This window comes from Pseudopipra pipra, chromosome 2, assembly GCF_036250125.1.
Source record: "Pseudopipra pipra isolate bDixPip1 chromosome 2, bDixPip1.hap1, whole genome shotgun sequence".
In the NCBI taxonomy this organism is placed as follows: Eukaryota; Metazoa; Chordata; class Aves; order Passeriformes; family Pipridae; genus Pseudopipra; species Pseudopipra pipra.
Window position 1 is genome coordinate 34,343,474 of NC_087550.1, and position 19,189 is coordinate 34,362,662.

At 37.3% G+C, this 19,189-nt stretch overlaps 1 protein-coding gene across 34 annotated transcripts in view; it reads left to right on the plus strand.

The window, feature by feature from the left end:
• The window catches only part of DLG2 (discs large MAGUK scaffold protein 2), a 998,134-nt gene that overhangs the window by 559,844 nt on the left and 419,101 nt on the right, over positions 1-19,189 (plus strand). For 2 of the 34 annotated variants that reach the window (XM_064644961.1, XM_064644969.1), the window contains exon 1: positions 12,847-13,289. The exons of 29 other annotated variants lie outside the window; for them this stretch is intronic. In XM_064644961.1, the coding sequence (XP_064501031.1) occupies positions 12,972-13,289 (318 nt within the window). In that variant the 5' untranslated portion in view covers positions 12,847-12,971. Of the gene's footprint in view, positions 1-12,841; positions 13,290-19,189 lie in introns of those variants that run through there. 3 more of the 34 variants (XM_064644966.1, XM_064644957.1, XM_064644971.1) reach the window with 3 other exon arrangements.

Consider the following 19,189-nt stretch of genomic DNA (forward strand, 5'->3'; position numbering starts at 1 on the left):
GACACATTTAAATTAGAGTCACAGGCAATTCAATCCATAAGGAACTTTTATCAACCAAAAAGAAGCTAGATAAGTTCAGGGAATAAGTATCTGATTGCTAGGCTATTGCTATCAATACTAAACAAGCTAAAATCAGTTTATGCTAAGATGAACTCAGGCAAGACATCCTGCACTCAGTGTCAGACTTTTCCTACTAATGGTGAGATCAGTTTTTTTGTCTGTGCTGTATCCTCTTTGAGGACAGGCATCTCAGCACAAAGGGTCTCATCACTGTTGGCTGGGATTATCTGTTTTTGCTGGACAATTTGAGCAGGATCCTGCACTGAGATACACTGAAGAGTGAAAAGACTTGGTTTTAGGTCTAGATAAATTGGTTGAGTCACACCTAGAGTAAACTCAAGAGTGTCTGTTAGATTCCATGGCAACCTTATCTTGGGTGAGAGCCTCAATACATGAGCTATTATGGATAATGACATCCTATTCCCAGTAGTTTTGTAAATATAGCTTTTATTTTGCTTTCCTTTTTTGAACAGGTAAATCAAATACAATCTGAGTCATGTGTTAGTTGAAGGAGAAGACAGCCTATTTCAGTAAGAAAAAATATTAACTTTTAATATTGATTTAATATGAACCTCTGTTTTAATTGGGTGTGTAGATTACTTTTGGATGGCAAATACATATATATTGGCAAAACACTGCTGACATATCTTTACAAAAGCTGTCTGTCCAAAGAAAAGTGAATCTCAAATGCTTTAGAAGATAAAAAATAATGAAGATGAGTGAAGGTCATAGAAGACATTCAATAGAGAAGTTACTTGCCTGGCTTTATGTAGATAATTGGTTTTTGAATTTTGCTGCCAAAATTCCATCTATACACGAATTATTTTATGCCTGTAAAAGTTTTGTAAATTATTTTGCTATGATGAGACAAAAATCTCTGAATATTTTCTATATCTGCACTGGTTACTTTCAACTTGCAACACAAACAGAATTTGTAACTCAAAAGTATGCATGTGTGTCCTCAAATATCACAAAACACATGGGAGCAGGTTTGAGGAATACATTCAGTGCAGTAGCTCAGGGTGTGGCTGCAGTGCAAGCTGCAAGTCGAGCTCTGGGGAGTGGGAGCCCGAGCCCAGACAAGAGGATGTGAGGTGCCAACCCTTTGTGTAACAAGAGGCCCGGTGACCTGTGGCTGATCCAGGCAATCACACACCCAGAGACACAGGAGGAGCCAATGACTCCAGACTTTTGCTGCTTAGACTGTGGGTGGATAAATGCCAGGGTTTCCGTTGTTTGAGGCCCTTCCTCAGAGGCACCAGCTCAAGGTGTTGTTTAGTTACTGTACGATGATTAAGTTATTTTAAGGTTCGAGTCATCTGAGACTCTGCTATGGGAAACCTGGAGTCGAGCGGGCAAGGGAACCTGGTCTGACTGTGTGAGTGTGGGGTGTGTAGCTGCGAAGGGGTTCAGTTCCAGCTCAGGTGGTGTGAAAGTGACTGCCAGAATGGATCTGGGACGGTCAAACAGGGAAGTTTCCCTAACAGCAGGTCATCCAGGAACTGCATTCATGCATTACATTCCCTGATTCCTTTAATTTGTGGGTCATGACCATGACTGGGCAGAGCAGATCTGTAGTGGAACTGAAGACCATATACAGCAGGGCAGGCCTGAAGGTTGGACTGGTGGCCCCAGACTGGGGTGAAATGAAGTCCTGGGCTGTGTGGAGAGTGGGAGAGGATGTGAGCAAGGTGGACAGGGACAATTAGGCCTCTGAGCCCCCCTGGGCCCTGACACTTCTCTCGGTTATAGGTTGTTGGTTATAGGTGCATTGTCCTGCAAACCACTCGGCAAAGAATAAAGAATTTAGAAGACTAAAGACATTCAGTTAAACCTTTCACTCTGTCAAACAAATACTTTGTCAACACACTTCAAAAATTTAATCTCACAACAATTTACAACAGCTGCTGACAACAAATGTATTATTTCTTTTCTGAAAGAGAATGGACCATCAGTATTTAATGCAAACTGCTGTTCTCTTTTGCCATGTTGAGTGTCCTAGGATAATTAATTTGAGGCTGATTTATTTTGGATATTTTTTAATAGTTTCTTCAGTTTTCTCACATTCTTTCGGCTTGTTGGCAGATCCACAGTATGAATTTTCCTGACTGAACTAGTTTATCTTCACCTGCCAAGATCTACAGTCAGTATTTTTAAAAAATAGTTGAGAGGAAATAATCAGGTAAACGAGGCTGCGTTGACTCTTGCCAACTACTTAGTTTTGGAAATAGGAAACAATTGCCCCTTCTATGTAACAGCTTAATCTACATTAAGGTAATTTTCTCATGTGGTTTATACTAGCTGGGTGCCTCAAGCAGATACTAAAGAATGACTGACCAGTCAAACATCAAAAGATGTGTTCTACACTAGAGGACTTGAGCAAAGGAAGCACTTGCAGGACTTGTAGAAACATTAGTGGTTTTTATAAGCTGGGCAACCTGTTCCTATGCTTGATCACATTCATGGTAATTTTTTTTTTTTTCACTGACATCTAATCACATTTCCTTTGCTGCAGTTTGTATTAACTTACCTTTTTGCTGCAGAGCTCTGAAGAGTTTGGCTTCTCTGTAACCATCCATTTAAGAAGAGGGTCAGCCAGATTTGCCCCTTAGAATCTTTTCTGGCCCAAAAGACATCACATGCTCCAGTCCACTGACCCTCTTGATGACTCTCCATTTGACTCACTTCAGCTTGTTCATATCTTTCTTTTTCTGGATATCCCAAAACAGACACAGTACTTCAGATGTGTTTTCATAATACTCAGTGGAAATGAGGAATCACTTTCCTTGATATCTTTTCTACACTCTTACTAATGCAGACGAGTACATGGTTTACCTTAATTATTATAAGGGCACACTGCTGATTCCTGTTCAACTTGTCCATCAGGCCCCCCAGCTTCTTCTCTGCAAGCCTGCTTCCAGCCAGTCAGTCCCCAAACAGTTCTGTTGCATAGGATTATTCCTCCCAAGGTGCCAAACTTCACATTTCCTTCCTTGAACTTCATGAAGATTCTTTCAGTGTACTTCTCCATTCTGTCAAGATTCCTATGAATGACAGTGATGCCTATCAGTGGATCAACAACTCCCTCCAATATGTGAACTGTGAACTTTTTAATTTGTTCTGTAACCTCCCAATGGACTGGCATTAGGGAGACCATAATTTAGTTCCCCAGATCCTCCTCTTGCACTTCTTGAAGATAGATATGATATTTGTGGTTTTCAGTTATCAAGATGCCTCCTAACACCACAGCCTTTCAGCAAGGAGAGAGGTCTCACTACAATGCTGTCAAGCTTCCTAAGTACTTTTGGATGCATCCCATCCAGTTCCATGGACTTTTGTGCATCCAATTTACTTAAGTGATCTCTAGCTTCATATTCCTTTGTTGTGGGTAGCACTTCCTGTCCTGGACTGCACTACTCATTGTAGGGACTAGGGAGGCTGGAGAGCTGACCTCACCTATGAAGACTGAGAAAGCAAAGTCACTTCACGACAAAGGCTTTTCCATGTCTTTGTCATTATGTTCCCACATTTCCCTTTGTCTTCCTTGTGGTGCTGCTGTACCTATAGCAACCTTTCTTGTTACCCATCATGTCCATCTCCAATTTTAATTTCAGCAGCACTCCAGTAATTCTTTTTCTAGAGAATTTAAATAACAAAGAAAACAGAGCTGTCAAGTGTCTTTGTAAGTAACACTACATACTCAGTTCCACTATTCCAAAATATTTTCTGAGAAGCACTAAATATTAGAAATTTCAAGTAATAGTTCCTTTTTTCTTCCTAATGATAAATTTTCATTGAACTTTCCCTCTAAAACTTTCTGTATTACTTTCAGAAGTCAATATATTCTTGAACTGAAAGAAATATGGAACATTGTTGTTGATATATGCTCATTTTTCCTGTTGTAATTTTTTGCAATCATTATATCTATTTAAGAACATATTTAGAAACAGTTATTTTGGCATAAAAGCAACTCACTAATCAGTCATTAGTCATGAAGGAACAAAATTATGTTTGATTGAAATGGTAGATGAACATGTCATCATGAACTAGTTAAAAATACACTTTCACATTTCTGTAAAGTTTTATTTTTAATAAAGACTCATGCACTGTGTTTGGTGGTTGTGGGACAAAAAGTCACAAAAAGTGCTGTCCACTCTTCCAGAGTTATCTGCCAATAGTACTGTTTATTTTTCTTAGGACCATCCAATCTATATCTATTTGTTTGTTTATTTATTTATTTATTTATTTTCATCTCTTCTGCTATAGTTCTATATACATTATAGAAGAGTTATAACCATAGCTTCTACCAAGGCTGCCAAATTAAGTCTTGTTTTATCTACAGACAGTGAGTTCCGTGAACTAACAATGCACTTTAGAGGAACATTTTTTATAATTATATTAATTGTTTACTATATTTTTTCCCATCTCTTTCTTTGGTCTTTCCTTGAGACAAGTAATATTATTCTTTTTATGGAATTCAAGTAATATGTACACATAAATTATTTTTATGGATAAACTGGAATCCTTTGTATAAATGAAGATACTGGTGCATCATACTTTTAGGAAATTTAGTACAAAGAAGAAAAGCCAGAGGATATTTCTGTAATCTGCATATGAATGATGTAATATAATGTTAGTAAAAACAAACCAAAGACAAAGTTCTCAACATGTATCAAAATGAAGTAAGAAATTCTATAGTGTAATATGGTATCAGAGACATACTGTTAACTGAATAATAAAGTTGTGGTTTAAGGTGTAAAAATTGATGTTAAAAAATCCGAAAATTGCACAAAGGTTCTCTTAAACTAATCCTGACATACTCCATGATATTCAGGAAATTAGTTTGCCAATAATGGTCTTTCAAGGAGTCCAAATTACATGGACTGTTTTTATAAACTTGTTTTATCAATATTCTATTGGCTGTTCATTTTCTTTGGTTTTGGGGTTTTTCGTGTCCTAGGGTTCGGTCACTTACCTATCACTAACAGCTAGCTATCACACAAACCTGCAAAGGTCTAATACTCTTTAGACTAGAGAAGCTGAAAGAAAAGAATGAAATTATTATGGAATGGAGCTGACATGAGGGACTAATTAATAGACTGGATAAACAGACTAAAAAAGCATGGGACCTTTTCATTTGAACTTAATGATTTCTGAGAGGGATAAAGAATGATTTAAAGTAAAATTAGAGAATAGAAATAAATTGATGAAAACAAGGAAATGGAAGTTGAAAGTAACTCAGGCAAACGTTTCTCAGAGTGAGAGCCATTTGACTGAAGAGCAGTGTTTTTGTCTAAATGTTGGAATTTGTTGCAATAAATGATGCAAAGCAAAACAAAAACCTTGCAATACACATCATTACTTACTTTTCAGTACAAGACTACTCAACTGTTCCTTGATTTACTCTTATGTCTCCTTTAGTAATGTAGTCAGTAGATCTATCACACAATCAATTAAGCTGTAAAAGATCTCTGGGATCATGAAGTCTAACCTATGACCAAACACCACCATGACAACTAGACCATAGCACTAAGGGCCACATCCAGTCTCTTCTTAAACACCTCCAGGGATGGTGACTCCATCACCTCCTTGGGCAGTCTATCTCAATGCTTAATCACCATTTCTGTGAAGAAATTCCTCCTAATGTCCAACATAAACCGCCCCTCGTGCATCATGAGACTACATCCTCTCATCTTGTTGCTAGTTTCCTGGGAGAAGAGGCAGACCCACACCTGGCTACAGCCTTCTTTCAGGTAGTTGTAGAGAGTGATAAGGTCTGCCCTGTGCCTCCTTCTCTCCAGGCTAAAAAAAACCTAGCTCCCTCAGCCACTCCTCACAGGACTTACCCTCTAGAACCTTCATCAGCTTCGTAGCCCTTCTCTGGACATCTGGAAATCAACCTTGTCTCTTAATTGCAGAGATATGGATTTGACAGATGGACCACTCGGTGGATAAGGAATTGGCTGGATGGGTGCACTCAAAGAGTTAAGGTCAATGGTGCGATGTCCAAGAGGAGAGCAGTGACCAGTGGTGATCCTCAGGGGTCACTACTGGGACCAGCTCTATTTAACATCTCTGTCGGTGACATGGATACTGGGATCCAAAGCACCCTCAGCAAGTTTGTCACAACACCAAGTTAAGTGGGGTGGTCAGCACGCTGGAGGGAAGCGATGCCATCCAGAGGAACCTTGACAGGCTTGAGAGGTGAGCCTGTGCAAACCTCACAGATTTCAACAAGGCCAAGTGAAAGGTCCTGCGCTGGGGTCAGGGCAATCCCAAGCACAAATACAGGCTGGGAAGAGAATAGACTGAGAGCCATTGTGGGGAGAAGGGCTCAGGGGTGTTGGTGGACAAGAAGCTCAGCATGACCCAGCAATGCACACGGCTTGTAACCCAGAAAAGCCAACCATGTCCTGGTCTGTATCAAAAGCAGCATGGCCAGGAGGTTGGGGGAGGTGATTCTGCCCCTCTACGCTACTCTTGTAAGACTCCACCTGGAGTGCTGCATCCACATCTGGGTCCCCCAAAACAAGAAAGACATGGACCTGTTAGATTTGCCACTTGACAATATATAACTCTTTTTCCATCAGAAGATAATGTGCTTTCCTTATGATCCTGTCATATAGACCAGATTGTTTTCCTAAGTGGTTCCAAGAGAAGTCATGTATTTTGTAATCGAGGATTTCTTTCCTGGATTTTTTTTTTTTTTTTTAAATAATCATCCTTACAATTAGGTCTTCTCTTCCTAAAACTAGCTATGAATAGCAGGCTGTGTTTAGATCCACTGATATAGTGAAACTGCTTTTTATCTTAACCATTAGCTTGCTTTCATTTAAATGTACACTGCTAGCCATACAATTGTGGTTTGTTTAACCTACCTGTTATAATGCAGATAACACGCACTCTAGAATTCTACCCAGTCCATCCCGCATTAAGTTCAATAACTTCTAGCTGTATCAAAGCAAACAATGTGTTCAGACCTTTGAGGTCACTTTGAGGTGCAGATAAGATGTAACATTATAGAAGCTCCAAATGTCAATAGATGGTTTTTATTCTTCCAAGTAATGAAGACTGATACTAAGAAAAAATACCCCAAATATATACGGGCATCTTATGTGTAGAGTGACTGTGTTTATGGGTAAAATTCATTATAAAGCTCCGAAGGGTTCATTTTGCTTATATATCACCCTTTCTTGATTCAGGTAACATCCTTGCCATATAAATACCTGTATATAATTCCTCTACAAAAACACACCAGGATATTTCTGTGTGAGAAATATTTTTAGACATTGTTTTCAACTTAAATGAAATCTCTGGGGTGGCCAGACATGGACTGTAGAGAAACAAGACAGACTTTCAGTGTTCTTTTAATATCCATCAATAAGTTATATTCCAGTCAAATGGTTTTGCTTTTGTTGTGAAGTTATTTTAGTTAAAACAAGTCTTGGTTTTCCAAAGGCTGAAGAGGGAGGTTAATAACTTAAATTCTTGGTAATGTGTGCTATAAAGCTTGTCCTTTTTGGCTGTGCTGTGTGATCACATTTTTCTGCTTTCCATTCATCTGCAGTAGAAACTTCTAACTGGCCCATAATAAGGCAGTGCCAGAACTCTGCCAAACTGTTTAAAGATATATTACAAACATAACACAAATAGCTTTATAGGGAAGAAACACTTTCTCATTGTCTGCTCATAAATTTGAGATAAGTTCTTTCAAAATAACTCTAATGGAAAGTAATCAGTTAGAAAGAAGATATTTTAATAGGCACTGTATCTAAAAAAGACTGCCTAGTTGGCTAATTGAAATTTTTATTTTCTACATGGATAGCCAGCACTGGAATAAAAATTCTAGCTTGGTTATATTGTCCCCTTTCTTTATACAGTTGATCAATACGTGTATTTTTATGTGACTGCAATGTGACTGTAATAAAACTCCTGATTAATTTATTCAATTAATATCTCCTGGGTTTTTATGAGATACTTTTCTGCTTATGTTGCTATCTGGATGGAGACCCAGTATAGTTGAATTTCTCTTTCAAAATCAAAAATCACCTGTCATAAATAGGTACACCCCCAGACTCCCTACCATCATGGCAGTACAAGGAGGAGAAAAGGTCTTGGCTCTGTGTAAGCATGGCTTAGCAATAACAAAAACATCTCTAAATTAACTCTATCCCAGCCAAAACCAGCACCCCACCTCTACCTGAATATAACAGGTCTGGTAAAGGAAGTCTCTGTGTGGCCAAGGAAATGCCCTTGTATTTCACTCCACTGAAATTTTATGATTCTTTGATTCACTTGGATGTGAAATTGGTAAACCTGCTGCCCTGTTCTCCACCAGCTTTGACATGATTGACTTTGACTTAATATTCCCAGATGAGGGTTGTTTTCTTCTCTTGATATAGTTCCCTTCCAAACCCTTGTCATTTTTCTTTTCCACTGTACCTTGATTTCTATATTATTGTCCTTATGTTAACCCTAGGACATGCAATGAACACTGAAAATGGATATGTTTCTGTTTGCAATTCCTTAAGATTTTCTAACCTCCCCTAAAAATGAAAAGAACATGCTCTTGATCATAGAGGCTGATCTGTTGTGCAGGGAGCTACCTCTCAGTGCTGTGCTGACATTTTTGTGTAAAACTTCAAAGATTGAGACCCATCTTGTTGTTTAAAGGATATGGGGATCATATAACATTTTTTTTAAGTAAACAAAATATTACTCTTAAAAGCCATTGATAGATCTCCAATGAAACTTCCTTAATGGTGAAATTTTTAAACACCACCTTTTATTAAATATTTCTTCTTCTGCTGTTTTATTTTTGATTTTGTAGTCCTGCATGCCTCTTGCCTTGCACACCTGGAGGAAGAGATGAGTAGACAGTCCTGAAATAGAAGCTGAGCTATTTTGCTGTTTTATTTCAGCTGTGTTCTTCCCCAGCCCTTATGTTCTGGTTTCAGTTGAGTTGGTTTTTTTTTTTTCATTTTACATATGAATAATTATGGAAATCAAATTATATGTCCAAGATTTCCTGGGTACCCTATGACAGCAATGAGTTGTATCAGGTCAGTTGGCTCCTGGCCTCATCTTGGACTAATCACAACCATTCCTTCTAGCCCATGTCACCACTGAGATTGTTATTTCTATACAAACATAATTGTTCTTCAGCAACCAACCAACAAACCAAACAAGTTGCAAAGAAATTGAATTTTACTTATATCAGTAGCCTTGCTATCATGTTAAAAATTGTTCTCATTATTCTTCTTTCATAAGAAGTATTTGTAGAAATTTAGGACTGCTAAATAAGTTGGTCCACTCTATGTTTATTACTCTTATTCTTCTTTTATTCTGTATTTTTTATGGTTGCATAACATTGCACTATTGGTTGGAGGGAAAAATCTGTTACTACATCTAAATCATCTTTGCCCATGATTCTAGCTTCCCTTCCAGAACTCTATTAATAATTTTTGTTTCCCATATGTACTTTTTGTTTCCCATATGCACATTTTTGCCTGAAGCAAACTATTCTCAGCATTTATTTTTGGTGTATGTCCAACATTACTGTAATCCAGTTACAGTTATTTGCTGGTAGAATATCAGCTAAACCTATTTCCTCCATTTTGTTATGCCTACTTAATATTTTAAAAAGAAAATTAGTGAGATTTTTCCACAAAAGTACTGGGTCAAACACAGTTCACATCGTGTATTGTACAATATTCAGTTTTGCTTTGTGCACCAGTTACTATCAAATTAGGATGACAGTTGGGCATGTGGATTTGAGCCATGTGTTAATCCAAGTTCATCCAGAGGTGCGTGCCATCCTCTCTAATACAATGGCTCAATTACAGTGGATGAAATTGCATTATCTTTTGAATCCATCTTACCATGTTGTCTGGCAATTAGTTGCACATATATATCCCATATTCAAGTGTTTTTGTTGCACATAGGCAGTGACAACCTTTAAAAAAATTGTTGAGAGTAAAATCATTTATTTATAGGATTTTTTCATTACAAATTTTGTAATGTGCAATAGCCTAGAAATGTTGGGTAGGTTAAGGGTAAGTTAAATGGTGTCAAATTCTTTTGAAAAAAAAAAAAAACTTTTTCCACATTCTGATAAGAGGCTGTTTCAAAGATACTGTTTTAACAGTGTACACATTAGTGTTACAGTCAAGAGGATGCCTTTGCAGTTCTGCATTGTTCTGGTTGGGATGCAGTAAGGTTGCTAAAAGGTCATCTACTGCTTTAAAATATAGGATTGGGGGGGTTGTGATAGACATTTTAGTGCATTTTAGTGGTACAGATGACTTTAGCCAACATTTTGTGTATAGGTGGCCTGCAGACTCTGTCTGGTCACAGAATGTGTAGATTCTTTCCACTCCTCAGCCCTGGTGTAGGTGTTGCTTGCCCTTAGATACATATATATATAGATATATAGATATGTGTATATATATACACATATAAATATATATCTATATATATATTGTTTCGAGTGGCCTTTTTGAAATTTATATGTGAGGATTTTTTTTCTTTAATTCTGCAATTATCCAGATTTCTCCAAATAGCTTTGAAAGATATATTAAAACTCTTTTTTTTTTCAGTTCTGACTGGCATTTGAGAAAGATGGAATATCAGCAGTATATTTTGGCATGAGCTAGGTAGCTTTCTATGTGACAAAAAGGCGGATAGTCTTTAGGTGATGGACACTGTTAATACAGGTCAACAATGGTGGAAATGAAAACTGAATTTGACCTTGTTAATGTTTTGTCTTATATATATGGTATATAAATAAGTATGTTACAATTTTTTATGTATGATATATAGCATCACTTAATGGTGACATATATATTTCTTTTAATAGAGATAGTCCTACTGGAAATGATGCAGTAATGACTTGAATTGTCTTCTGGTAGACAAGTTTTTGGGTGCTCATGGTTGAATTACCTTTGACCACTAGAGGAAAGCAGCTTTCTGGACAGCTCACAAACCTTCACTTCTTATGCTTGAGTATAATTATAAAAACATAGGTCCAATCTTATGTATCTTTACATTTACTTTACATGCAGCAGTGATTACCTTGTAGACTCCTTTATCTCAGACTTTTAAGTTCTGGCTTCCACATCTACACTTGCAATTCAGAAGTACATTAATATTTGTTTTTCAAATTTTCATTTGGATTCTTGTTATGTGAGAGCATATGGTTCACGATTTTGTCTTTTCAGTGAAACTCTGAACAAACCTTGCATTATCACATCAGTTTAATATAGCTGGGACAAGCACCTTGAATGAAAATATAGTTAAAACAGATGGAAGTTTCACATGTGGCAATTTGAATTACAATCTTGTCAAAATATTTCCTCCATTGTTAGATCATTGCCATAATTTTTTTTTAATCAAGAATCACTGCCTGGTCTTATTGTTATGTATTTTAGCAATGTCTAAGCTTTGAGGAATTTTAAATTAGCAATTTCGGAGGAATTAAATTACTGAATCAAGTTTTTTGCACCAAAGCATTTGTAAAAATTAATTTATCTCACTTGAAATTATATTTGCAGGTTGTCATAGTTGTCTCTTTGAAATCTTTAAAAGTAGATTTGTTTTAGACTTTGGAATGGTAAAACTATGTATATCACAAATCTATTTTAATATTTTGTATACTTAAATCCTAGTTGTACACCACTAAAGTATTCTATCACACAGTATTGTGTTTGTTTTTAAAAATCAATTAATTATTTTCTGTGGTTAAATGTACCTGAGATATACTTAAGTTAAAAGAAAATCTAAAAAGCCCATACATATATATGGGTCCAAGATCCACTGAGTCTTAAGGGCCTAAGGACCTATGTACCTGAGCCTGAAGAATACCCCTGAACCTCTCCAGATGCTTGGAATAATAAGCCCAAATTTATACACTTTACACCCCTGTCACTTCTATGAGCAAAAACTAAAAAGAAAATACTTAAAAATAAAAATTTCAGGAAAATTCAAGGAAAAGAGATTGTATTAGTAAGAAAAACCGTGGAGGGGGCTTACAGAAAACTCTGTACAGAAAGTTGTTGGCAAGCAACAAAGAATTTGTAAGGGGTGAAATACAGAGGAAAAAAATGATACATCAGTCAGAATCTTGAAGACCTTACACACAAATAAATATATTCACATCTACATATATAAGATGCTGGAGATTTGTTAATTTGTGGCATAAATTCTTTCGAGGTGGCTTTATTTTTAAATTCAGCCTCTTGCTCTCTCTGTTATGTTTACACACATTGGCTTATACACATTAGCACATACCGACGTTCCTGCTGTGGTTTAGCATTTAGGGCAGATAACATTCCTCCCTAACTTGTCATTTGCATCTTCTGATGCAATTTTGTTGACAAGGTCTTTTCAGGCATGAAGGGAAAAAAGCCACTCCAGCGTCTGTTTGGATCATTGGCAAAGGAGTATCTTTTTCAGTACTTTGTCTAGATGCTATTTTCACCAGAAAGCACTTTGCCTGTAAAGCTTATACATATAAATGTGCTTCAGCAGGGTGCCTGTGACTTGTGTCAGGGTCAGCTAGAAAAGAAACTAAATCTTCCTGAAAATTACAAGAGTGGTTTTGTCGGATTTTTTTTTTTTTTCTTCCCGTGGTTTGTCATCCAGAAAGGGATGCAGGCGTGCGTCCCAGCCACGCAGAGCATTGATTGCTTCTGCCTGCAGCGGGGATGCTGTCAAGTCTCTGCGCGAGTGGAGTCCGGTATTGACACAGAGCTGCCCAGCGCTGCCCAGCAGCAGCTCCCGCTGCTCCCTGCTCCCGCCATGCCCTGCCGCTAGCTGCTGCCAAGGGGCTGGACAGGCCCCGCCACAGGACCTCACCTCTGCCAGGAGAAGCACTTCCATGCCAGGTGGCCAAAGGCAGCCCTGGGTGCGCCATGCACGCGCACCTTCCCAAGCAGCACAGCTGCGGCAGGGGGTCCGAGGGCTCGGACGGAGGCAGGAGTGTGCCTCCCGTCGCCAGGGATGCCCACTGCGCCTGCCGCTGGCACCAGCATCCTCCGGGCCTCCAGTACAGCTCTCAGGCGCTTGCCTCCTGGGGACCTGGCGGTGCCAACCAGAGCAGGAGCAAGTTTGTCCCTTTGTGGAACACAGTGCGGAAGAGCCCCCCTAAATCCCCAGCCAAGCCCCAGGGCAGCCCTGGGCAGTGGTGGGCAGAGTGCGCCTGTGCCCACGGCTGGGCCCCCCCGGTGCAGGTGAGCTGATTCTTCACTCTCCAAGCGACTTAGAGGATGCTCCAGGGAAAGAAAGTGAGGTTTGGTGGTGTCGACAACTTTTTGTGATATGTTTTGATGTGTGTTTAGTGGTTTATTCTGGAAATTTTATGTGCAAGTGCAAGCTGTTGGGTGGTGATCTCTGTGTTTGAATATTACTTCTCTGTCACCTGTGAAAATTGTGGGGTCCTCCTGGAAAGATTTTCTTGTTAAGGTGTTTTGGTTTGTGCCTCAAGGTTCTACATGCTTTGTATTCTATTATGCTGTATAGTAATGATGTGTTTATCTCCCCTGTGTAATGGATTTTGTCTGCTTCTGTAAACAGCTTGTTTTCAAATATTGCATGAAGTTAAAAAAATATTTTAAATAGAGAACATGGGAGAGGGTTGTTAGATTTACTGATAAGAGAAAGTGTGACCTGTTTCTCCTCTTTGGAACTTCAAATGTAATTGAAATCTTTAATAAACATGAAATAGCTCTTTAGCTTTCTCAAATCTATAGATTTTTATTTAATGTCAAGGCAGTGTAATGCATAGACCATGCAGGGTCTATGATGTGTACAGATACCTTGTAAGCAATGAGACTGAAAATGATCACACACCAGGTAACCCAGCACTGTGAAATAGAAATCACAGTGACACTCGTATGATGGTTAATATTGAAAAGCATTTACACTACCTGATACATGTTTTGATTTCTCCCTTAGAAAACTTTAAGCTCATTCAAATGTTTTTGTTACAATTTCACCCTAAAAAACAGAATTTATTGTTGAAATAAGTTTTTGAAATATATTTTTATGTAGTATACACTAGAGTTTAGCTAACCTCACTCACACTGAACATGTGCACCCTCTCTAGAGATCAAATCAATTTTCATGGAAATGGTTTTAATATATTTTCACTGTACAGAAAAACAATAAGGCAAAGTATTGTCAGATAATGTTGCTGTACTTTATCTTGCCTGATGGTCTAAAAACAGTGATCCTTTAGTGACTGAAAATGATTGTTATATATAAAAAGCTTCATTTTTTTTGCCTCTAATCTAGTATCAGGTGGAAAAACTAAGCTTTCTGTTATATTTTTGAGTGACCAAAATGTTGCATGTGATTACAGTAGATTTTATAAATTTTTTTCATATACAAAGCACATATAGCCATTTGTGTTGGCATAAAGCCAATGTTAAAATAATATATAAAACATAGAATTGGACTTCGTTCCAATTTGAATTCTAAAAAGCTCTAAATATTTTCTTAGGCTGTGAAGATTTTTGATTTGGAAAAACCTTGAAGGAAAAAATACCTTCAAAGAAAGAGTTCTGTGGTTTTCAAAGGTATAGAATTTATAAAGAGAAAATGAAGGAACATTATTAAAAAAAATTAAAGGCCACTTCTAAAACTACTTTGATGTCTATGTTATAGATGTATTGTAAAGTTATTTCAGTATTTTCAGTGCCTTTCTAATTACATCCATATGTGTTTTGATAATGTGAAATTGTTCAGGTTTATGCACTTTTTTATATATAATTTAGAACTCTGCTTTGTAAACTTTCTTTACTGTATGTTCTAAATGGCAACTACTTTATTTTGTTTAGGAAAGTCCCTTTTTTGGATTTTGACTATAAGTAATCAATTTACCATCAATCAAACTGATATTCTCTGTCTAGGGATGGACTGATGTACTTTGGAATATACTTGGTAGTTTCAGTGTCATAGAGTTGACAGATAGTGTGTTTCAAATAATCTATTTTTCTCTGTTCAAACTAAGCATTATACAAGCTATGGGAAGAAAGGGAAGAGTGTGTATGTTTGTATATACATTGTTGTATGTACATACACTTAGACAATAATTTTATCAATTATATTGCATAGAAGCAATAAGGGAAAACATTACAGAGCTGCTCTTACTGATTCCCCTTACTTCAGGGATACAATTTGATGTCAGTAATGTTTTTTGGGACATATGTTGACTGGGAAATCTCCCTTTCTTACTAAATTAAGGAGAAGTAGTGGAACAGTTAAATTCTCCTTTTTTTTTTTTTTTTTTTTAGGCCAGCAAATATATTTTAAATGTCTATCTGATGTGTAAATGTGATAATAAATAAGACACTGACAGTTTCAGAGGCGGAGGATTTTTTTCCATAAACTTCTGTGAAGATTTTTCTTCTGATTTCCTTTTTTGGGAGAGACTACTTTCTTCAAGCACAGGAAAGACATAACAGCTTGTAAAACTGCTTCTTGATCAGTACTGTCGTACCAATTATAATGCACAGGTCCTTCATTCCTAGAATCAGTGGATGTAGATGACAGCTCTCAGTTCAGCATCTTGCCTTGGATTGATCCTCATTCTGCATTCATAGAAGTGAGATCACTGAAACATTGTGAGCAATCTGTGCAGCTGCCATGTAATAGCAGTAGTACAGAAGCGGAAATACAAAAGCTGTTAGCATGTTCCTTTGGAAGATGAGTGATATTGTTCTAATGATTCCTGTATCCGGTCCCACTGACTGACAGAGGACTCTGAAAAGTTTACAGCATTCTGGGTAGCATTCAGATCTGATGCTCTCCCAGGACAGCTGCTTTAGAAAACTTTATGCTTTTACATTCGTGTTTAACCTATTTCTTCTACCAAAACCAGGAAAGCATTGTTTTTACTGAATTCATAGCATTTATGTTATGTTTAGCATAAAAAGGAGGTCAAAATTTAGCCTTTGAGTCCTCTGTGTTGAGTCCAGCAATTTTCTTAGTGATGTATGGAACACTTCTGGTAAGAAGTAACATGAAATGTGGCATAACAGCCTTCCCAGGGAAGTGGTGGAATCACCATCACTGGAGGTATTTAAAAGACACACAGATGTGGTGCTTAGGGACATAGTCTAGTGGTGGGTAGGGCAGTATTAGGTTAGTGGTTGGACTCAATAATCTTAGAGGTCTTTTCCAATCTCCATGCTTCTGTGATTCTGTAATATTTGTTTGGAAATGCGTTTCCGTAGTGTAATGGCTGTTTATGTGACTGATGAGTGGTATGCAATAAAAAGACCAGAAACTAAACATGCTGAGGCACATTAGGACTATCTCTGTAATATGGAGGGTCCTTTTTTTTAAAAAAAAAAAGGAAAAAGAAAACCCCAGCGTCAGTGATGAGGCTTTGTACTCTACAGATTCAGGAATCTGGAGATGTGCCAGTCATTCCAGAATTTCAAAAGGGTCAGAAGGGGTCATTGAGCCACCTCTGCCTTGATTGATACTGTAGCGTTGCTTTGTAAAGTCCACTGGGAGTAAAATAAAAGTGAATATTCTTTTATTTTGTTTTAATATATAATATTCTTTCTGCTTCTAATAATGTATCAGGTCTTTCCACAGTGTTTTTGATAATACGTAATTTTTTTGTTTAATGCATAAATAATATTTTTCATAATACATAATTTTAAGTGTCAGTGAAGACAGTTAAGAAATAGGCAGGGTTACACAGATCATGACAGTATTTGTGTGCAAGATGTTCCATATATTTTCATTTAAATACTGAAATGGATATATTTTGTACTGTACTTACCAATGATAGTAATGATTTATAGTTTAACTACACGTTATTTGGCTCCTGCTGATTTTTCAGTCATAAATATGTTAATGCATAATTTGCATTTGTGGCACCATATTTAGAATTGCATTTAATTAAACCCATGTTTCAAAGTTTCTCCTCCTAGATGCCTCAAGAAGCCAAGAACATTTTCTCCCCTTGATATATAATTGGCTTCTGGGATTTTCAGGGTGGGATGAAAGGGGGCATAGAAAGGGAATTGTAGAATTTGGACAGGGATTGTTTGTAGCATTGGTAATTGGCCAAAACTGCACAAGTACTCTGATAGTCCTCCTTCTATTCATAAATTTCTCTAATACTTGTTTATTCACTTGTTTATTCTCTAAGACATGTTTATTCACCCGTGGGTAAACTGTTCATCATATTTGAAAACAGAGGGGCATTTCTCTAGGACCAGAGTGGCAGAATCCAAAAGGATTCCAAACCTTTTTTTTTCCCATCACTTTTCCCATATTCTGCTGTGTAATCCACTGCTAGGAATATCCAGGCATTTCCACCTAAGTATATCCTTACCATTACAGGAATTTACAACACAGGAAAGTCCTTGATTTTTCCTGTATTACTCTGATGGCACAGGCCACACAATAGAATTTTAGTCTTCCTGTCTCTTAGACTGACTTGTAAGGTTATATATTGCTGGATCTCTTTTGTGGCATGTCAACAGGATTGATAAACTGGATGCCCTCTGTACTAAAAGGAAAAAAGGGAAAAAAAAAGGATTGCCTTATGGCTTGCTTAATGTGATAGGAATAAGCCTTGATAAACCTGGTTGTGCTTTGTGTCTAATGCTCCACTGCATTTACATTAGGCATGAAAAGATGGGAAACCTTTATAGCAACTGAACAAGATGGCTTTGGTCTAATCCAAATAGAAGCAATGAAGGATGATGCGTGACAGTTTCTAGCTGGACACTGAGCAATGGCTCAGATTGAGAACGAATTGGTCTCAGCTGTTTTGGCATGACTTGAAGGTACAAGCTGAAAATTGATTTCTCTTTTGGAAATGACTATCCCTACTGTTCTGGGGTATGAAAACATCAGAGTTCTCTCCAAAAAAAACAAAAACCAAAAAACGGGGGGGTTCTAGTTGTAGTAATGACCAGATTCACAGAGTTTGCCAGTTTAGCTCTCTGTTTCCTCATGTCTGCATGTGGCTTTTGGATGAAGGATAATAAAAATAAAGCCAAAAAAGTAAAAAAAAAAAAAATTACAGATTCAATTACTTTGCTTTTAAGAACCGTGTTTGTTTTGAAATAAGCCATAGATTGTAACAATAGGGTTTATAAATTTAATAACATATATCCATTTACTTTTTTGTATATTTTATAAATTACTGCTGTTAATCAAATTAATTGTCTCAATAATGGCCTAATTTCAAAATCTCCCATCATTTTGGGAGTTAAAAATAAAGGAATGAAACAGGAATTCTTTATGTATTCAAAATAGAGGTTCTGTAATATTTGAAATGAATATCAGAAAAACAAGCAAAATAATCCTTTTTGTAAATTCCAGTTCTTTCTTTTAAGTCACAGGAGCCAGCTATGTGACTTACTGTGTGACAGTACAAGATCCAATTTAGCAAAGTAACATCTGGTTTTGGTTTAGATATAGTGTACTTTTAATACAGGGTTTTACCTTTTTAAGTATTTGTACAAGGAGAAGCAGGTTACTTCAGCAGGTGAAATTGTTAATATAATTGGTCAAACAGAACATCAGACAAATTATTTTCATTATGCATTCCAAATGACAGCAGAATGGTGAAGTGTAATAGGATTCCTTTAACTAACTGACACCCTAGAGAAACTATGCTGCACCCAGATGTGAAATCAGTTCATATTGAACTGCTATTTGTTGCATTTATGATCACAGAACATTTTCCTATTTATCCCTGTGTTGGTTTGTCCAAGTTTTTATGTTGCAACCATCACTCACCTGGGAGCTGAACCCATTAATATTAATTGAAAATGTGAGTAAGGTCTAAGCTCTTTTTTACTTTGCATCATTCTGTAGGGTCTACTTTGTGCGGGGGACGGGGAGGAGGGGGAAGGTGTTTGAGAGACAAAAAGGTGTTTGAGAGGCCTATTTCATGGCCCAGTTGATGTCCACTAGCGCAGCTTCTAGTACCAGCACAAGGCTGAGTGCAGAAGCATGTGACAAGGGACATGTCCCAGAAGATAGTGCACAGCTTCCTAGTCCAAAGGTAGTCACACTTAATGTGCAATCTGATGTGTGCAGTTTGGTTTTGACAGTACAACAACGCTTGGGGACATACCTGTGCTAAGTGCAGAAA